The 21316-nt window shown below is 36.3% G+C and overlaps 1 protein-coding gene across 4 annotated transcripts in view; it reads left to right on the top strand.

Annotated features, from left to right (window-relative positions):
* Window positions 1-21316, top strand: part of CABCOCO1 (ciliary associated calcium binding coiled-coil 1) — a 116930-nt gene that overhangs the window by 85561 nt on the left and 10053 nt on the right. For 2 of the 4 annotated variants that reach the window (XM_041749976.1, XM_041749977.1), the window contains one exon: window positions 15533-15595. The exons of the other annotated variants lie outside the window; for them this stretch is intronic. In XM_041749976.1, coding sequence (XP_041605910.1) covers window positions 15533-15595 — 63 coding nt within the window. The remainder of the gene's footprint in view (window positions 1-15532; window positions 15596-21316) is intronic. 4 annotated transcript variants of the gene reach the window in all.

Below are 21316 nucleotides of genomic sequence, written 5' to 3'. Positions count from 1 at the left end.
GTCCTCTTTGGAAAAGATGAAGGCCTCACCTTCAAGAAGTTCACTGTGCAGCTGTAAATGTCATTATCACCTACATTCCTTGCAGGAAACTTTTTAAATCCTAAATTCATTTTGTTCTCTCTACTTCCTCTGTCATGTGAGCTATTGCAAAATTGCTCTGAGGGCTTGATGACAGGTGGGGAACAGAAGAATGGGTAACCAGGTCAGATAAATGAGGGAAGAAGGGAACATTTAAAGAGATGCTAACAGGGGCTCCTGGATGGCTCAGTCACTTGAGCAACCGACTCTTGATTTCAAGTTAGGTCATGAGATCAAGCCCACATGGGGATCTGAGCAGGATGTGGAACCTGCTTAAGATTCTCTCTCCCTCTGAACATGCATGCATGGTCTGTCTCCAAAATAATACTATTAAAATAAAATAAATTAATAAAATAAAATAATAAAAATAAATTAAAAAGAGATGCTAACAATTCTAACCCAGTGTTTCCTATACTCCCTTTCCCTTATTAGTTCTTAAATGATATCCCACCAAGGGATGGGTCTGTGCTGCTCTCTAAGCTTGATCATGTACCTGAATCATCTGTAGTACTTTCAAAAATCAGCTCTTGACCTGCCTTACCATAACTCGAGTTCAATAGGTTTAGGTTAGGGCTTGGCATATCTAAATCTGAAAAACCCCATGGTGATATTGATGTACAAGTCTGGTTGAAAGCTGGAAAATTAAACTTTGCCTGCTACAACTAGGTGTAATTTGCTGGCATACTTCCTACCATCTCCTAAGTATAGATGGTTTATTATTAGGCAGTTGGGGACTGTCAATGAGGACAACATGATCTGTGGCAGAACCCTCTGAATTGTCACCAAAAATCCATTCTCTCACTTTGCCCTTAATAGAGGATTTTCAGCTGGGCAAATCGTTGACTGGAATAGACTTCATTTTCCAAGCTCTTTACAGTAAGTAAATAAGTAAGCTTAGCCTTAACAGTTTGTGGCTGATGGGATGTGAGGAGAAGTAAAGTATGGAACTTAATGGAAGTGTCCTTAAAGAGAAGGAGCATATTCTTTTTGCCTTTCTCCTATTTTTCTGGCTAGAATATGAAAGGGATGGGGGGGTCAGTTAAGCGACTGACTCTTGATTTCAGCTTGAGTCCTGATCTCAGGATTGTGAGATTGAGTCCCACATAAGGCTCCATGCTGGGTGTGGATCCTGCTTAAGATTCTCTCTCTCCATCTCTCTCTGCCTCTAGCCCTCCCCCAGTCTCTCTCAAATAAATATATAATTTTTAAAAGATTTTATTTATTTGAGAGTGAGTGAGTGGGAGAGAGAGCATGAGTGGGAGGAGCAGAGAGAGAGGAAGAAGGGACTCCCCTCTAAACAGGGAGCTGGATGCAAGGATCCATTCCGGGATCCCAGGATCATGACCTGAGTTGAAGGCAGAGGCTTCACGGACTGAGCCACACATGGGCCCCAATAAGTATATCTTTAAAAATGGGGAGATGGCTTCAGATGGAGCAATTATTTTGGACCAGAGGATAATCTTGCAAAAATGAATGAAGGCCAACATGGAGGAACAACAAGAATAAAGGAATCTAGACCCAAAAATAATAGCCTTCTATTGCTTAACTCTGGATATTTATGTGAAGGCAAGGTAAAATAGTATCTTGTTAAAGCTGTCGAACTTTGGATTTTCTGTCACATTAACAGCTAACTGCTATCCAAATACACCAATATCACTATTTTATATTATTAACAAATATTACCCACTTTTAACTTTAAAAGTTAAATTAAAAACATTTTAATGATAGCCCAGAATTGAAATGTTATATTTTACCCTCTCAAAATATTTGTCTTTGTCATATAATTCTAACATAAACATTGTAGAATACATTATATGTTAACAATTATATTGGATGATACACATTGTAGCAGTTTGAGTCTTCTTGCAAAATATAAACAGTAGAAACCTCATTAATTCAAACCTAAATAACTTAGAATTTCAGAATGTCAACCTGGTCTACACTAATAGTAAAATTTTAGTCTATAAAAGAACAGAAACACATAATGTAGACAATATTACGTGGAAGCTGTTTATAAATAGCCTCTTGCTTCCTTAAGACAGGATTTTAATTTGGCAGTATTCACTGTTTATATACAAATGGACATTGTTATTATAAATGAAATGGGGGTTTTTAAAGATTTTATTCATTTATTTGAGAGACAGAGAGAGCATAAGCGAATGACAGGGAGGGGAAGTGGGTTGGCAGAGGGAGAAGGAGATGCAGACTCCCCACTGAGCATAGAGCCTGTTGCTGAGCTAGTAGAGGTTGATGTGATGCCAGGACTCCATGAGGGGCTCTGTGAGGCTCCATGTGGGACTCTACGTGGGGTTTGATCCCTGAACCCTGAGATCATGACCTGAGCCAAAGTCAGATGCTTCACCCGCTGAGCCACCCAGATGCCCCTCAAGTAGGGTTTTATAAAGTCATTAAGGTAGATGGAGAATCTCTACTTGTACTATTTTGTTAGCAGTTTATTTCAGTTACTATACTAATCTTTTTAATAGATGTCCTGCGAGAGTGCTACAGAAAGTTGTTTAGGTGACCAATTTCTTCATTTTCTCAAGAATGATACACAGATCCTATATACACAGGAGAGAAGTTAATTTATCATAAACAGTGGATGCCTTAGGCACAAAGGCTGACTTCTCTGGGAACCCTGGTTAAGAGGTTGAGAATGCCACCACTTAAAAGCAAAGCTCTATTTAGAAAATATTCTATAATGTGACTGCTATTAAGTTGAAACTGACTTTTTACTCAAGTCATCCAAATTAATACTATTAACTTGAATTCTTCAGAAATTTGAACTCTTTTTTTTATTCCATCTGTGATAAAAACTCTTATCTAAATGTTTAAAAAAAAGCAATTCTAGATTACATTTTTAAGCATGAGACTGGTATGATAAAAGCAGTATTTTGATCAAAGTAACTTGGCAATGTTATAAACAACATTTGAAGTGAAAAAGGATTAGAGACAAAAAGATAAATGAGGAAATTAGGAAATAGAGAAGTGGTAAAAAAATATATATATAGGCTCAGGATATAGCAATGGAAATGGAAAGGAATGAGCATATATATGTAAGAAATATTATTTTAAAGGTTAACAAAGAAGTTGATACCAATCTAGATATGAAAGACTAGGAAGGTGAATCAAATCTTGTATGGATTTGATGACAAGAAGATCTGAAAGTAATTGTGCCATTGACATAATTAGAAAAGATACTTTCATAATGATAATAAAGGTTGTGGTGATGACTTTAGTGTTAAATACATTAAATTTATAATGGAATATAATTGATAATAGAATGACAAAGTACGAACTTCCTATAGACAATTGGAGATACATAGCTACATATATTAGAAAGGCCATTGTTTGATTCAGGAGAGGGAACTCTTGTATAATAATTAATGTCTAGCCATCTTTGTGCAGATATGGCTTCTACCACCCACTATGACATCTTAATACAAAGGTACAGAGTCCAAGGTCACATTGCCATATGAATGTGTGCTTTAGGACCAGGCCCCAGACGTGTGTAAATAGTGGAAGAGAAACCAGGTTTGAGAGGTGTGAGCTAGAAGCTAGTCTATGGAAATTTTTTAATAATTATCAGCAGTGTAAAAGTTATTCAAGTCTTGCAATAAGAGTTAAATGACATTTTAAAAACTCTAAAATATATTTTTGAAGACTTGGAAGAGAAACCCAAGTGCAAATGAAATGCAAACATTTTATTCAATAAATTTTGAATATGCCATTTTAACTGCAATTTGGGCAGACTTTTGGAATGTTTTAGTTCAACAAGTGAGAAATTACAGCTTGTGATTTGGACTTATATTCAGAGTACCTTCTTTTGTCATTTTTAAATTGATTTATTAAAGAACTGAGAAAAATTCAAAGGATAGTGGAATATGAAACAAGGGTAATACAGATGAGCAATTAAATCAGTAGAAATTATTCTGACATCAATGAGTAATTGTAAGCCCCCCAAATTCAGATCAGAACAAAAGTAGTAATCCAATAAGAAGAAATACATTTTAAATCGAAGCAATGAATAGGCTTCTAGATTGCTTGATAGTCCAATTAGTGAAGAGGAGTGAATCATATGAACACATTGTAAAAAGATTTAAATTTCTTTCATTTTCACAAAAACTACTAACATCAATGAAGATAACATCAAACGTATGATATGCCTCTACAGCGGAGACATCGACACAAATTGATTAATGAGTGCCATCCATTCAACAAGTAACGATTATTTTAAATTGTTCACTGCAGAAAAGAACCTGAAAAGCATCTTAAATTCTGTAAGTCAAATATGAAAGGGAACTTGGATACGGGTTTTCTGAAATTTGACATCAATCCTCAAATGTACATGATACTACCGATAATGAGTTACAAAGGCTGAAATTCCATTAATGAGCTAGAGCAAAGACCAACTAATCTTTACATTCTTTCTATGGAAGATAATATTACAAAATCGTTGTCATGTGAAGAGCTGATTAGAGTATGAAACCCAAAAAGTAGAGTAAAATATATCACAGATGTGAGGTCAAGCAGCTAATGATCTTTAACTTATTTTTCTGTTTTGTGATATTTTTAGAATTTGTCAGCTTTTTAAAAAGATTCTATTTATTTGAGAGAGAGAAGGAGAGAGAGCACGAGCAGAAGGAGGAGCAGAGGGAGAGGGAGGATGCAGACTCCCCGCTGAGCAAGGAGCCCAATGTGGGACTCAATTCCAGGACTCCAGGATGATGATGACCTGAGCTAAAGGCAGATGCTTCACCGACTGAGTCACCCAGGCACCCCCATCAGCTTTTTAATATATGTAATTTCTCGTTACTACTGTTGTCATTCTATATGTTCACTTTTGCATGTAATTTTGTATCATACCTTAGCTTCAGGCTCCCCAAAACCTACTCTGGCTGCCCCTCGTACATGGTTCTCACTGGGTAGAGGAGCAGGGACACTTACTTTTTACAGCTAGAGAGTGATGACATCTGTGGTCCGGAGGGCTTGGAGGGCGTTGTGACAGGGAAGGGAGACAGAAGTAGCTGTCAGATTTCAGCACAGCTCAGACAGGACTTGCTAAAGATACAAAAGGTGAGCGAGAGGGAGGAATTGCAGATGGCCCAGGGATTCTGATTTGAACAACCAGATGCATATTAGCACCATTCCCTGGAAGACTGGGGACAGAACAGGTTAAGGGAAGAAATGAAGAGTTCCTTTGGACATGGTGAGTTTGTCATGATCTCCCCACTATACCACACCGCCTTCTCTGTTGCTTATCAATTGCACTTCACATTATAGTCACACCCACATCAGACTATAAACTCAAGAAGGGTAGAGAACTCACTGCTCTTTGCCCTCCTGAGCTTAAAATTTCCATTCAATTGAATTTAACATGTATTGCACCAAACACATAGAAGATGCTGTACCAGAACTAGTTTTAAATCCTTTGAATCAAACTTGCCCTACAAAAAATGCAAATGCATGAGAACCCAGGTTTAGAATGAAGTAGACCAGATTTAACACCTTATTTCTGTCTCCTGCCAATTGTGGCATCTTGGAAAAATACCATAACCCCTCAGAGCCTCTTGTTTCTCATCTAGAAATCAGAATAATTATCCTTACCTTGTAGGAGTATCACAAGTAAAAATAAAACCATGTATGCAAAATGCTTATCACAGTGAGAAGCACCCATGAGCACTGAATAAAATGGTAGGATGCACTTGCATTTGTTTTCTTGCTAATACGGATAATATCTATAGCAGAGACATCACAAAATCAGTGTACTAGAAAATGTTGAGAAAGAAAAGTTACACTTTCAGCATAAGAACATATCTTAAATTATTTCAGGAAAAGATAATAGGCTTCTGCACTCTTTCAGTCCTGAAAAGGGGGAGGGGACCTAAGTGCTGTGAGCAAGAATAGAATGAATTTACCCAATTCTTTACTGCACTATTTAACCTCTGCTTTCTTAATCATATGCACAGCAGGGGAAAGGATGTGCTAAAACAATTCATGTGTCATGAACAAAGCAGCCGCAGATTTTAGCTCAAAAATCACACTAGGAAAACCACCAGTTGGAAGTAAAGTAATAAGGCCAAATTTATTTTTTTAATTGAGTCTTGAGTTACAAGCAACCCTTTAATTACATTAATCAAGTAGGCTTCCTCTCAGCAAAGGATGAGGGAACTGCATTGTTCTAACTTTTACTAAACTTATTTTAAAAATTGCTGGCTATTATTGGGACATATGGAAAACAAATCCTTTGATTTCTTTTTTTATTTTTTCCCCATCATTTCAATGTAGCTATAGCAAAAGACAAACATACACTTACTTCTTAGACATGACTTACTCCAAAAGACTACAAACCACATTTTAAATTTAAAACATGTAAATTTTTAAAACATTAGCAGTCATCAAACAAAATTTCATTTTGTTGTTAGACTTCTACATAATCATTTTCATTTCCATAGCTCTCAGCTTTGAATTTTTGATATAATTTCCCACAAAATCCCCCCAAAAATGGGTTCTACCAATTAAATGCCAGTTAGCATGTTACTTGCCCCACGTGACAAGTGGCAAACACAAGGCACATAGGAAATTAAATGACTTGCCCAAAGGTTATGTAGTTAATAAACACTAGAGCTGGGACTAAGCCCAGACCCATGTGACCCCAGCTTTTCACCAACACTGTGTACATCTCTTATCTGGGAATGTGCTTCTTACTCTCTCTGTTTTTGTAAAGGCCACTTTCCCTGTCTATCTCTCTGTCTGGGATTTTTCCCTCTCTATCTCACCCCATCTGCTTGCTAGCATTATTTATTCTTTCGGATTTAATTCAGGCACTATCTCTTTTACATTTTCCCTGAATCTCTTCTTTCTCTCTTCCCTTCCACCACAATGAGATAGTTCTTTCTCTAAATTTCTAGGACACCCTACATATACTTCTAATAATTATTTCACTCTGCAATTTACTGTGTATGTCATCTCTACAAGCCCCACCCACCCACGCACTAGATTGTGACCTCCTTGAAAGTCGAGGAATGTGTATTTGTTGTGTCTGAATCCCCAGGGCCTAAGCAGTACTTGTCTCATTAGTGCATGCTCAGTAAAGGTATGCTAAACATGATTGTATATGAGAGTTTTAGAAACATAGACTGCCTTGTTTTCTGAGAAAAAAAAATTATGAAATATTTAAGGGGGAGCTGGTAGTTTAGCTGAACTTTCGAAGACCTGTAGGATTGATATTGATATCTTTACAGGAAATGTAAAGAAACAAATAATATTTCTGGCATTGCCAGTCATACTTTGAGAATGCAATAAAATAATTAATATTTTACAGTAAGAGCCCTAAAAGTATACATGAAACATTCTCTGTTCTCTCATCTTTATAAATGATTATTGCCGTGTAATTTACACATTGTTCAAGTAAGTATGACAAACATGGCATGTTTTCAATCAGTGTCACCAACCAGCCCAGCAACAATCCATTTGATCTAATACTCCATAAATGAGACTTGCTTGAACCAGGTGGTTGGTTTCTTTCAGATAACTGAGGATAATCTTGGTTCTTAATCAAACAAAACCAGTCCTTCAGTAGGCGGCACTCTTGTGTCGCGCTGGCGTATCAGCCCTCCTCACACCAGGAGGTGCTACAGGGCCAGAGCTGATGTCCTCAGAAAGGAAATGCCATCCACCTGGGTCCTTACTTACTGCCATGCAGCAATCATAAAGGAGCTCAATCTCCATCTAAGGAAAAATAAAAATCATCTGTGTCTTAGTAAAAAATGGAGTTAAATGAAACCACTAATTCAATAAAGTTGAAGTAAAATATGACAAACTCTTTGGGAGGGAGGTTCTGTGGTGCGACTTTACGTTTCCAAATGCACACCTATATTCTGCAGACCTATATTTAAGTATATCAGCCATTTGCTACTTTTCTCTTGAATCAACATCTTGTCCTTTGAAAGAGTAGCAGCATTTCAGTGCTATTCCTGTATGTGTATAGTCAGTAATGTTTGTCAAGAGCTTTGGGAGAAAAGGACTACACAAATGTCAGTAGTTATTAATATTTGGATTTTTAAAATATATTTACGTATCAATGTGTTTTCCATAATCTATGACCACAGGCCTATTTGTATCCCTCCAATTATAAACATTTTAAGTAAAAATAACCATTAACCAACAACAGTATTTCTTCTGTTCCTTATGATCCAGGTAATATTTATCAGCAATTAACAAGTATGTTCAGCTTCTTCAAGAGCCAAGTTTATTTTAAAATATTTTTATAGTCAAGTGGTTTAATGCCACTTACTCTTCTGGCTTTGGATAATTATTATGAAGAGTGGCTACCTGACAATGGAAACACCCAAATACTCCACAATACTCTTCCCACCCTTGCTAGTCTCTTCATTTGGCTGATTCCCTAACTAACACATCATTTAGTCATCATCTAACTAAAGTATGACTAACCCAGTAGTCCCCTATTCTAGCTCAGTTGTGGCCATTTCCATGTATTGTTATCATTGATTTTATATCCCCTGCCTTCTAACTTCACCTCCAGATTATAACCCCTGTGAGTACAAAAATCCTACCTGGACAGAATGCACCCAGATCAATTGAACTGAACTGAAATCTAATTCTTCCCCAAGAGGCAAAACTCTGCTTTTAAATATGTGATCTGGCATAGCATACAGCTTATTAGCAAAAAGTCATAGCAAAGCCAGCAAAGTGATTTTCTTGCTATTCTGTTAAATGATATTTCTACCCTGTTTTCTTTGAAAGATCCAATGTATTAAAAAGGAGGGTGGAGGATAATGAAAGAGTTGGGTTGACCTACCCTTGGTTCTCAAGTTCTCTAGTTCAAATTCTAGTTTAGCTTAAAAAACAAAATTGATTTGAGGACCTCTTACCATGTGCCCCATCCACTCATGCATTTTTAAGAGTCATACAAATTCCCATGTTTGGCATTGCCTCATATAGGTCAAAATGTAATGATAGTGTTACATGAAGCGATCTACCAATACAGGCCTATCCTCTTTCTGGCTCAAGCTGGCAACATTAGCCCTTCACTTTTATGTGCACTAAATTTTACTCTAGTTTTAATAATAATAACAATAAATATAATAATAAAACCTTGTTTATATAAGAGGTTCATCTAGTTAAAAATGCAGTGAGACTCATGGTACTTTATACGACCCAATTTATATTCCCTTTGATGATTTGAAGGTGATAACTTCGTGTGATTCATTGCCACCTAGTTCTGAATTTCAATAACATAATGACTCATCATGATTCTTACATTTCTTAGAGAACCAGCTTGGCTAAACCATTGCAGTTGTTTTTACTGGGGTCATCTGAACTACGGTTCCCAAAATGCTCATGAAAGGGATATGCTTATGTGTTCTGAACAGCCATAATCTATCATGGCTGGTGCCAGGTCGACACATTATGAGTTAACAGTGTCAGCCCAGTGAATTAGAGCTCTGTTGTAGACCAGCTTGCTACGCAATTATTTCCAGTTCATATCCTATAAATCATCACTCTTCACATGACCATCAGCAATTTCCATCTAATATTCTAAACATCCATGTTTTGTGTTAATTGTGCCGTCTGATTCTGCACCTAGAACAATGTGACATGACTGGTCCCGATAGCTTAGAAAATAAATTTCACTATCACTAGAACCTATTTAAGGAATATCCTACCTTCTCACATTCTTGTCGAGCTGTTTGGTATTTATGTTGAAATAATAGGAAATGAATTTAAATAGAAACACTTCTCGTGTCTTATCTCTGCAAACAAAAAAACATAATTTACAATAAATTAGCACAGCAGTTGTTAGTGTAGCTCAGCTTTATTTTGCAATTCTCACACCTAAGCTCACAACTTGACACTTTTTCTGATAAGGTAATCTTTATAAGGTAGTCCTGTAGGTGATTAAATCTGACAGATGCTAGTGAGATGGTGAAGTTCAGAGATGTAGCAGTGAATGCTTTTAAAAATTCTTGCTAAAATAATAAAGTGCCTTATGATCTACCAGCAGAAAAATCGATCTAATAAAAGAACAAAGTTGTACATTATAACTGTGTCTACAACCAAAAATAAAATTATTTGCCAATGAGCAAGTAAGCCAACCAATTATAACAAAATAAACTGTAAGGAAAATGATATTTTTTAGAAAAAAGAATAACTGTAAAATATTATCTTCCCAGTTGTTTCTTAGTATTTACCATCATTGCCAAGATGAACAGAATAAAATGCTTCAAATGCAACTAGAAGCTAAAGAAATAGAAATGTGCCTTTTCATAACATTTTGATATTCTATCCATTCTTCAGAACATGCCTTGAACACCAGATCCCTCACAGGTAAAAGCTGCATCTTCTCTTAGGGCAATGATGATAATCCGGTGGCTGATGTTTCCAGTGATACTCCAATCCTAAATCTGTTAAAATTCAGTTGTAGATTGTATAGTTAGATTAGCCCAATTAATACTATGGTTTAGTTTTGCAATTTACCTTTATTATTTGAATGGTTTTAGTCCTGGTTTCTTATTTCTAGCAGGATTTCAAAACAGTAGCTCATTGTCCTTGCTTGTTTTTGATTACTTAAATGGTGTTAGCTTTGCTGCAATCGATTGATACTATAATCTGTTGAAGCACTATATTACAGCATGTGATGTTTTCTGATTTTCTTATCTAAATATCAGTTGCCTAATGTATGGAGTTCATTTATAAATACAAGGAAGTTCCCCGAATCAAGTAAATTAACATGCTGGGCCACATTCTCTGGCTTCATTAGTAACCCCTCATGCCAAGGCTGTGTTCATACAAGTGTGAAAACCAGAACGATCCTTCAAGGCTTTTCCTGGCCTGAATAATTCCTTCATCAAGGAAGAGGCTATGCTCATCCTAATATTCCAGTCCTACCACCACAATCTATTCATTTGGCATGACTCCATCTAACACAGACACCTTTATAAAGAATCCAACCATTAATAGGGGAAGAATATGTCAAGTCAAGAAGCCAGGCTGGACACCCAGATGAGGAACAGTCTGAGTTATAAATCAGAGTCAGTAGCCAAAGTTGGGGGCATGAGCTGGTGGCAGGGAGAAGATACAGAAAAAAAAATCTTAAAATTTGGCACCCTGTATGTCAGTAGACTCGCAGAGCAGGGGGGATATGGTGATAGAATGATCTATTGACCACAGTGATTTCCTACATTTAATTATTCAATAAATATTTATTACGTTCCCATTATTTATCAGCTGCCAGACAGGAAGTGAAGTGGGGAACAAAATAGACCAAGTCCTTACCCTGGAGAGATCTTTGTTTATCATTATTGTAGACATAAATAAATGACATGAAAATATATATTGAAAAAAACAAGCTTACACTTTTAAGCTGTTTCTACATGCCTGGCACTGTGTAAGTGCTTTACATATATTGATTTAATCTTTACAAAACCCAGTGGTAGGTAATTCCTTATCCCCATTTTCTAGATGAGGACAGTGGCCTTTGTTGTAGGACTACATATGAACAAGCATCCTCAGAGAGCTGCAGTTATGCCTTTTACTTGTAGCAATGACTGGGTTTCAATATAGCAGGTGATATTTTTGGTGCAAAGAATTTTAAAATAAAACTTGTGCTTTCTGTTTTTCACTCAAAAGAAATGAATGATTCAAACTATGAAAACAGGTGTCTAAAATCTGTAAGACAGAACAAACACTATAGTCCCTATAGGACAGCTGTTGAGATAGAGCCAAAGCACCACCGGGTCTCTGCTAGAAGAGTAACGTGGTACAGCTGTCTAATTCCTTTTATGAAATGGATGGGACTGATCAGAAATTAGAGCCACAGGATGGACTATGAAACTCGTCCACAACAGAACGAATATCTCATTCACTCAGGTTTGACTTTAAAATTATATCAGCCATGAAAATTATTTCACTGTCTTCTGTCGGAATCGGGCTATATTTAATTTTAATCATTAAAATGTAAAAATAATAAAAGGCACCAAAATAGTCTATAGTCAATTTTCTGATAAAGCAAATTTGTTTTTTCCTCCATTTGTGATTTAAATGGCCTCCAGAAAGTTTTTTGGAACTAAGTGTTAATTAAAAATATGGAAATGGATTTAAAGCACATTACAGCACACAGTGGAAGACTAATCACAAGAGATTTGTTCACACAACTGGACTCATTTCTCAGTGTGGTTTTTAACTGTCTAGGTTATTGGTTGCTTTTCTCTACGTGCCCGTTCCTAGAAAAAGACTGTGATTCCAAATAAAACAGTCATTACAATTACAACAAATGAGACCAAGTACGATCTGAGCAGGAACATGCAATTCCAGTCTCCAACAGCAAACTGATGCTCCCATATTCTCCTGCTTCCACAAATGAATTAAGCATGTACTCAAATTTATTTATAAACCAAAGGTCTTTTACATCTTGCCATCTTAAAAAAAATTACAACTTCCATGTCTTACTTTTGTTGAGTTATTTTGGAATTATGCACAGTAGGGCTGTGAGGAACCAGTGAACAAATTCTTTCTGAAATTCCCTGAGAACTTATGCTTTCAGATCCCTATTGTGCATACATCATCTTATTTGTTCTAATCCTGTATTTTTCCCCTGTAAATCAGAGAGAAACAGTTTTGGGACTCCACCCCCCCCCAAAAAAAGAGTGGGGTTCCACTTGCTGCCAAGAATTAGGTGAATGGGCTTTGGAATCAAATAGATCTGGGTCCAAGTTCTGATAGAATTTGCCATTCTCTAGTTGTGTGACCTTGACCAAGTTACCCAGCCTCTGTGAGCTTTAGGTTCTTCATCCAAAGAATGAGCTCAATAAAACCTCTCCTCACAAGGTAGTATGAATTGAGGGACCCAATATTTATAATGTGCTTTCTAACTAGCCCAATGCCGGGCTCAGAGTAGATTCTCAATAAACGGAAAGCTTCTTTTCTTCATCAGCAATGTTCATTTTTCTGGATGGTGGCCAGTGCTGCTACAACTCCAATAGGTAACATTCACATTGTTTTGAGAATTGGGGATGCAAGTGGATGGCCCATGAAGAGCAATACGAATCATGGACCCTGAAGTTGGGCAACTCAGAAAATCCTAGATTTTCTGATGTTAATGTTACTTCCATCAGGAGCTGTGTGGGGGGAAAGTGGTATCTCTGAGGAATTCTTTAGAATTTTAAGCTATACTGTGTAAAACAACTAATTAGTCAGTTTAAGCAATGCAGTCAAGTGAGTGAAAGGTGGTTTTGTTTTTTGGCATGATGGCAATCAAGCGAATACTCTAGGACTCCATTCATAACTGAGAAATACAGGTATTGCACTGATGCAACAATAAACCATTAGATTTGCTTCTCCAAGTGGTACAGTTTTTCATGTTAAACTTTTAAAACTGAATCATAGCAGATCAAACAAATTGGCAGCCCTGAAAATTTTTGAATGAATCGTTACCCTAATGGAGTATTTAACACCTAATGAATGCTGCCTTTGTACAAAGACCTGAGCTAGGGCCCCAAGATGAATGACATGGTCTCTGCCCTCAAGTTGTTTCCACAAAGTGGTGGGAGATCACTGACGCAAGGCTATAACTTAAAGTACAATGTAACAAATACTCTGCCAGGGGAACAAGCAAAATACTCTGAAGCACAAAGGAGATCAAGGAACACCTCACTGAGGTAAGTGAGCTAGCCTGGAAGGGCAGATGGAATATTGATTGGCCAGATTGAGGAAGAAATGCCCTCACAGCAAAGAGGACAGCACAGGCAAGACTCACTGCTGGGAAAGCACCTCCATCCACACTGACTGGCTGGCTGGCTGGCTGTTTTTTTTTCTTTTCCCGTAATGAATGTTTATTGAGCACCCACTATGTTGAAAATACTGTGCATAGTGGGAAAGTAATAATCCAGTATGGCCGGAGTTCAAGATCTCTGAAGGCAAGATCTTGGGCCTGGAGGCTACATGGTGAGCATTGTTAAGAAAAAGAAAGGGGGCAGAGGTGACACACTTCACAGAGGTGCTTTCAACACCTGATTTAATGTTAGGGCCAAGAGAGAGGAAACAACTGAAGACAACCTCAACATTTTGAGTCCAGAAACCAAGAAGCTGGTGATGTCATTGAGAGATAAAGAAAATGAAGGAGGAACAGGTTTGCAGAAGATAATTAAGTCGAAATAAATGGACAAGCTATGGCCTGTCTAAGATTCCATTAAGTACTGAGACTGTAATCCAAATATTCTTCTTCTACATCATGACAGAAAAATACTGAATCTGAGGATCTGCACAGGCTGGCAACTTTGAGTCTTGTATAAATAGAGAAAAGGCCACTTGAAATTTAGTAACATAGGATATAGCTTCTGTAACTGAACTAGAGATGACCTAGTCTAACCCCCTAATTTTACAAATAAAGAAAACATGTTCCAGAGATACTCTCTACTGAGTGGCAGAGTCAATCCAGATCTCTGACTATACATGTAAGGAGGGTGGGATTGGGGTCCAGATTCCTAAAACATTCAAATCTGAAATACATATACCACGTAAATTTTTCAGAGTTGCTGTGATTTCAGTTTATTTTTACCATATCATAGGCGGAAGGTCTTTTTTGCAAAAATGTATTACCATGCGGTGCCACCAGTCACAAAACCAGTTTTGTAGCTAATTTCCAATAATTCAGATCCACAAAAAGCCTTGGAAACTTATAGGACCTAGAACTGTTCCTAGGAAGAAAAGACAAGGCTTCTTTTAGGTTATTGAAAAAATGACAACCCCATGTATATAATAATTGGCTGCCCTGCATGGAAGGAAGGGCCTGGGTGCTCCCTGAAAGAGCCTTGTTTCCAGAACACCAGGCACACAAGAGTAATCAACAGCAGTTTTCTCCGAAGCACGAAAATCCTGCCCTGCTGATCAAAGAAGAATGACTACTGCACTTAAAGAACCAGTTAGTGGAGATTTTAAAGGGAGCGGTGGGGGGAGGGATGGTGAGGGAGCTAGGCCCAGGGGGAAATATTTATAACTGTGACAACATGTTTCCTTGTAATAATTTATGAGCCCACTGCAGAAAAAGGAAACACACAAACTATGAATAAAATATCTAAAATGTAAACATCATGCCTTCTGTGAATTTTCTTTAGTTAAAAATTAAGGTTGAGGTTGACTAAAGTAAATGACTACATTTTCGTGGTCTCTTATTTCCTTGATGCTAAGGGTTACCAACTGATTTACAACTTCCTGTGTTGTTTTTTAATCTATATTTGTCAGCACATTTTTAATGTCAGATTACTTAAAATAGACATCTTGGGTCTAAGAGGTCAGGAATAATAATATTATGTTGACTTCTTTAAAGACTTCATGGCACTCTACAAACATTCTAGCTTAGCCATAAAAAAAGCTTTATATTTCTAAATGAAATTAATTCAATATAGTTTTAAGAATTTTTTTTTTTTTTTTTTAGTTTTGGAGGGTGTTTTTGCTACCAACAGATGATGACTTCAGGACTGAAGTGCAAGTCAATTTGGTATGCTTTGAAGTTAAGTAAATTACATGGATAGCTTTATCCAAATAGTTTCAGCCTCCTCTTACTCAGGTAATTTAAGCTGTGAAAAATAACAGGAAGTCCATGAAAAGAGAAAGACTAGAACCGAAGACTTAGGGTTCCTTCATTTATCGCACTTTCTCTTCTAAGCATTATGACTTATTTTCTCATGTGATTTCTGCAAATTCCAGGTAGTTGTTCAAAAAGAGTATTTGCAAATATAAAGGCCATGAAACTGTTTCATCTTCACGAAGCTATCATAAGATATAATTAGAATGCAGGATATGTAAAATCAATTGTTTAAATTTATATTTGATAATTCAAAACAGGCTTTCCACAAAGTTAATTGCATAACTCATCTTTTTCACACTAACTAATTTACAGATACTGATCCTCAATTCTTAAAACATGAGATGGAGTATTTCCTCAATATTAAATATTAAAAACCATCCAGCTTTAAATAGAATGCCAAGATGAAACCAAAACACGTTTATCCATGATCAGAACTGTTTGAAATACTTTACACTGAGTTCAAGGATATGCCTTTTAGAGTGTAACTTAGTAAGCTAAACAAATATACTCTGAGTGGCTTTTTAAAAATATCTTTGAAAAGCATTGGGTATTTTCCAACTATTTATCATAGAACCAACCATACTTTCCTTCTCTCACCCTGAGGAAGTTGCAAGATAAGGTCTTAGATTGCTAAGAACCAAAAGTACAGTGTTGAACTTAGCAGTTTCAAGAGCTCTGGTGTTTCCATTTTCACCAGAAGGACATGCTAAAAATGTGTCCTATGTGCCATAACTCCTTACCTTTGACAACATCCGTTGAAGGAAATCTTTTGGAAGTGAACTCAGTCTGGACAACCACAGGCCACACTGGATCCTGAAAAACAAAAGATGAAAAGAGTGATCAATTGGGTGGGGAAGGGAAGAGAGGCAGCTTTTCTAATTTTGAAAGTTAGATATCAATGTTCTCCTTTTTAAATAGGTGGTTTGCCTTTGTCCTGATCATGCCACAGAACAACTCACTGTGTCATGCTATCTAGGTCTCCAGAGAGAAGTTATTTGGGTCCAAGGAATTCTTCAAGTAAGATAACATTGGATACATGTTTGGTAATTCAAAGGCTGTGACTGTATAGAAACAAGGGTAGGGGATCCCTGGGTGGCTCAGCGGTTTGCCGCCTGCCTTTGGCCCAGAGCATGATCCTGGAGTCCTGGGATTGAGTCCCACATCAGGCTCCCTGCATGGAGCCTGCTTCTCCCTCTGCCTGTGTCTCTGCCTCTCTCTGTGTGTTTCTGTGTGTGTGTATCTATCATGAATAAATAAATAAAATCTTAAAAAAAAAAAAGAAACAAGGGTGATGGCAACGTGTCCTTATTAACAAACTCTTCTGCATTAACTGGACTCTTGGGACAATGTTAACAATTTCATATAGAAATAGCATGGACATGTATTCTCAATATGGCTACCCTATTCTGTCTTCCAGTGCTGGCATTAGAACGATGATCCTTTCAATAATAACAGTAATTATAAATAATAATGAACCCACCTTTGGGTTTAATAATACTTTCCCTTTGAAGAACTCCCAGAATTTTCATCCACATTATCTAATTTGTGCTTGAAACAATTCAATGAAGTAGCCAGGTAGCAATTATCATTATCCTACTTTTACAGATAAACAAACTGAGGCCTAGGGATTTTCTTAGCATCACACAATTAGGAATAGAGCCAAGTCTAAAGCCTATAATTCAGTGGTCTATCTTCCAGATTATTGCCATCTTTAGAAAATATCTGGGTATCTGAAGAACTGTTCTATCCCTCAGGAAATGTTTACACCAGAGCCAGATCAAAACATCTTTTCCTTTTAAATTGCATTTACACTACAAGAAGGTACTTTTTTTCAAATTCATTAGAGAGGATTTTGTTGTCTGAGGTCATTAAGATAGGAGAACTCAGATTTCTTTTCAAATTATAATGTTGGCCTTAAAAACAGAACTATGCTTGGAAATACTGAAGACATCTAAAATACTCTGAATCAGTTTCTTTCATTATTTCACTTTTTTAAAAAATTTCAAGCCCAAGTTAAACAAGATCAAATCAAAAGATATAAATAAAAATGGGCACAAGGTGTTAACTTGAGTGTCCTAGCCAGACTGCAGTTTGGTTTACTGTGGCCCTGCCAACTTAAATTCCTCCTCACCACTTCAGCTGGAATGCGTAGTCTTCATTTCCTGTCCTAACTTGTCCTGTGTCACTGGTCACTGTTGAGGTGATCAGCATGTGGATCTGGTGGTCTCAAAGCTCTATTAAGTTATAGATGTTCAAACTGCCAGTATGTTGTGCATAAAAATAGAAGTTGCTATTAGATGTCTATTCATACCCTGCAGAAGCCTGGCAACATTTTGAACCTTTTCAAAATGTAAATACTGCATATTAAGCACAGGAAAGAAAATTAATGTGCTGCATTTGCAAATTTATTTCCAAGTCAAAAATGCAAAAGGGGAGGAGGACTCTTGTAGCAGAATTGATATTCTACATTTATGGGGTATATTAAGAAGTTTGTAATGGCCTGAACACAAAAGAAAACACTTTAGAAATGGATTAATTGAAGTTTCTCTGATAATCTGAGCTTTTGAATTTCCTCTCTTTTGATTTTAAATTTATGGCCTCAGTATGACATTACCAGAGTTTATTGCATTTTGCAGGTGGCACTCATATGTTGGTTACTTTTTGTGTAGTATATTGTGGGCAAGGGGTTACAATTTTTGTTAAAAATTTCCAGAACCACACATGTACCTCTTCATTAGACTTGCAAATGAGTAATGCCTTTTTTCAAGGGGAGAAAATAGTTAAAACATTACAGGAATTTTGTGCCTTTTTTCCTCAGTTAGTATTGGGAAATGTTTGCAATAAAGTTTGCTTTTTGAAACTTTGACATTTTGTAGTAAGTTTTGATTTACATATGAAGTCATCATCTGACAATTTGAAACAAATGTCTTTTTAAAGCATACCAGTTTTTTTTGTGTGTATTTCTATCGCTCCAAAAAGGTTTAACAGATTTATCTTGCTTTCTGCTGTTCAAAACAGTGGAAAGTTGTCATTTCAATTGCATTTTTTAATATCTTGGATATTTTAATAATTGGATTTAATAATTTAATAATTGCCACCTTGATCATAGATTTCTTCAGTACAACCACTACCCACAAATCCATCCACACTTTTTTCCAAAGGAAAAGAATAAAAAGTAACAACAGATAAAAACAACACAATAACAAAAACAGTACGCCAAAGTTGATACAATCATTAATATTAACACAAAAAGTAGAAAAAGAAAGCATGAAGTAACACAATTATTAGATAAAACTCTTATACTTCTTCTCAGACACAGGAAGATCTGAAGCAGATTCTAATTCCTATAAGCATTCTTTAAACCTAAACTGACCCTGTACTTAGTTCCAGGAGGATTCAAAATTCCTATCATTATTCCCATGATAGATGTCCATTTCATATTGAATATGTAAAATCTTAAAAGGATTCTAGTGATTTTATTTGGCTTGTAAAGTAAAGATCTTGGATTTTTTAAGACCTACATAATGTTTCAGTGATGAAATTTTGTACTTATGAGTATTAAATTATGCCAAAAAGCCATTTACTTGATATTCTTTAAATACCATAGCACAATTCAACTAAAGCTCAGATTGTAAACCATCTTAAATAACACTAATGCAGTGTGCACATAATGAACAATATAGCTAACTTAAGTTAATTTTCATGTAACAGATAACATCTGGGGGAAATGTATATTGGTAAGTTATGCAAAACTAATTTTCTAGCGACCACATCTGTAGATGTTATTTATTGTATGTTCACTTAACAGTCCATTATTCTGTTTAGAAATCTATTCTCTTCTTTATTAGAGCTTTTAATGTACTCACCTTGGTTCAAATGGTCTGCTCATTATCAGAAAAAATATAAATGGCATTCACATGGAACAACATGATTGTTTTTATTATATCCATTTGTGTGCAAGCATTCAAAAATGGCAAGAGAAACACATTTATTGCTTTACATTCAAAGTAATATTTAGGGGGTATTTGAAAGTCAAGCAAAACCAATCATTTGGCCAAATGGATGTATGTGTATAATCAGAAACTCCTGATTTTTAATCTCAGCATTAGGCCTCAGGCAAGTCACTTAAAGTCTTTCCCTTTGTTTCCTGATCTGAAGATTATGGGTGCTATTCTCTTAGAGAAGAAGAAAGGGTGCTTTGCTAAATCAGGCTACCAAAGAAGAGTGTTTTTTTAATAAACATACTTGATCCTTTTTCTGTTTTTATTTTCCTAGGTTTAAGAGGTAACATATTAGACTTTTGAGGAAAAAATATGAGACAATTACAATGCTACAGGAATGTATAAAAATAGTTATAAAACTAGCTTTATTTAATTTGCCTCAACTATTCATAGACTTGAGGAAATTATAACGTTCTTTCAGAAAATCTAACTTAATAAAGCTGACCATGTCTTTCTGTTTTAAATAGATTTTATTACAGAACCAGTGATGTTGTAAAACATGAGGTTTTGTTAAAAAAAAATACAAAGGCCTAATTGTATTTTTTTAAGAAAGTATTGCATCAGACGGTTTCATTTAAACATATTTGCTGGCTCTGTGCTCTCACCACAATTATTGATTCTAATTTTCCTTAAACTTGTTTTTTAAAAAGACTATTTAATGGGGGAAAAATCACTATGATACTTCTGGCACAATGTTTATTTCAAACTATATATTTGACAGTGTGCCTTCTTATTATTAGTGAGATGACTGTATTTACCCCCATCTGAAATTAGGGCATTTCTTTCCTTTCTAGTATCTTACGAACAAAGCCAAATGTAACTCTTTGTGAAAGAGAAAAATGTAGCCCTGATTTGGTTCATTGATAGTATGCAAAACACACTAAAGAAAAGAAATTCTCAGCCCCAGTTTTTGTGCAGGAATTAAATCAAATGAATACCTGTCTGAGCTATATTCATAAAAATCAAGCAAAAAAGGTTCTTGGGATAAATAGGAGCTTCACTCCACCAAAAAAAGTAATAATGTGGGGCTGGGAGTGGTCCAGGTTCCCAAGTATGTGACCAGTACACGCACACACACACACATACACACACTACCAGTGCCAAAGACTAGGAAAAAACTAAGTAGTCGCCAAGTAGTTCAGATGAGCCTTGTAAAGAAATGTAGGCCAGAGAGGTGTGAGGGACAAAATGAGAAACTTGAGATACACAATGAGAACACAAATATTTGTTTGCACTCCTGTGTATTATCCAATGGAAGAAAGGGCATGAGGAGGTACGGGATGGAATCTGCTACCACTAGGATGCAGAAGCAATCTAATGTGAATTTCCACCAAGGGGTCAGAAAAAATTAGCAGAAAGTCTGAGCCTCTGTGCAGAAAAGCAGAGCTGTAAGACAAATTTGGCAAGAGTAACAAAATAAGATTCTGCTTCATTAAAGAAAATATTTTACCTTGCAGATTAGCTCATGCTTTCTTTCTCAAGGCCTGCAGTAAATTCAGTAAACCCCATTTCATTCTTTTCTACTTTCCAATGGCTAACTCACCACCACTCCCCACCCCACTGAATTCCTCTCCCTCACCCTCTATGAAAGTCTGTACCACTCAGTAAATGCCCCATCATCTGCCCTTGT

Source organism: Vulpes lagopus, chromosome 3, assembly GCF_018345385.1.
Source record: "Vulpes lagopus strain Blue_001 chromosome 3, ASM1834538v1, whole genome shotgun sequence".
Lineage (NCBI taxonomy): Eukaryota > Metazoa > Chordata > Mammalia > Carnivora > Canidae > Vulpes > Vulpes lagopus.
Note: the sequence above shows the minus strand (reverse complement) of the source record. Positions and strands in the feature narration are given on the sequence as shown.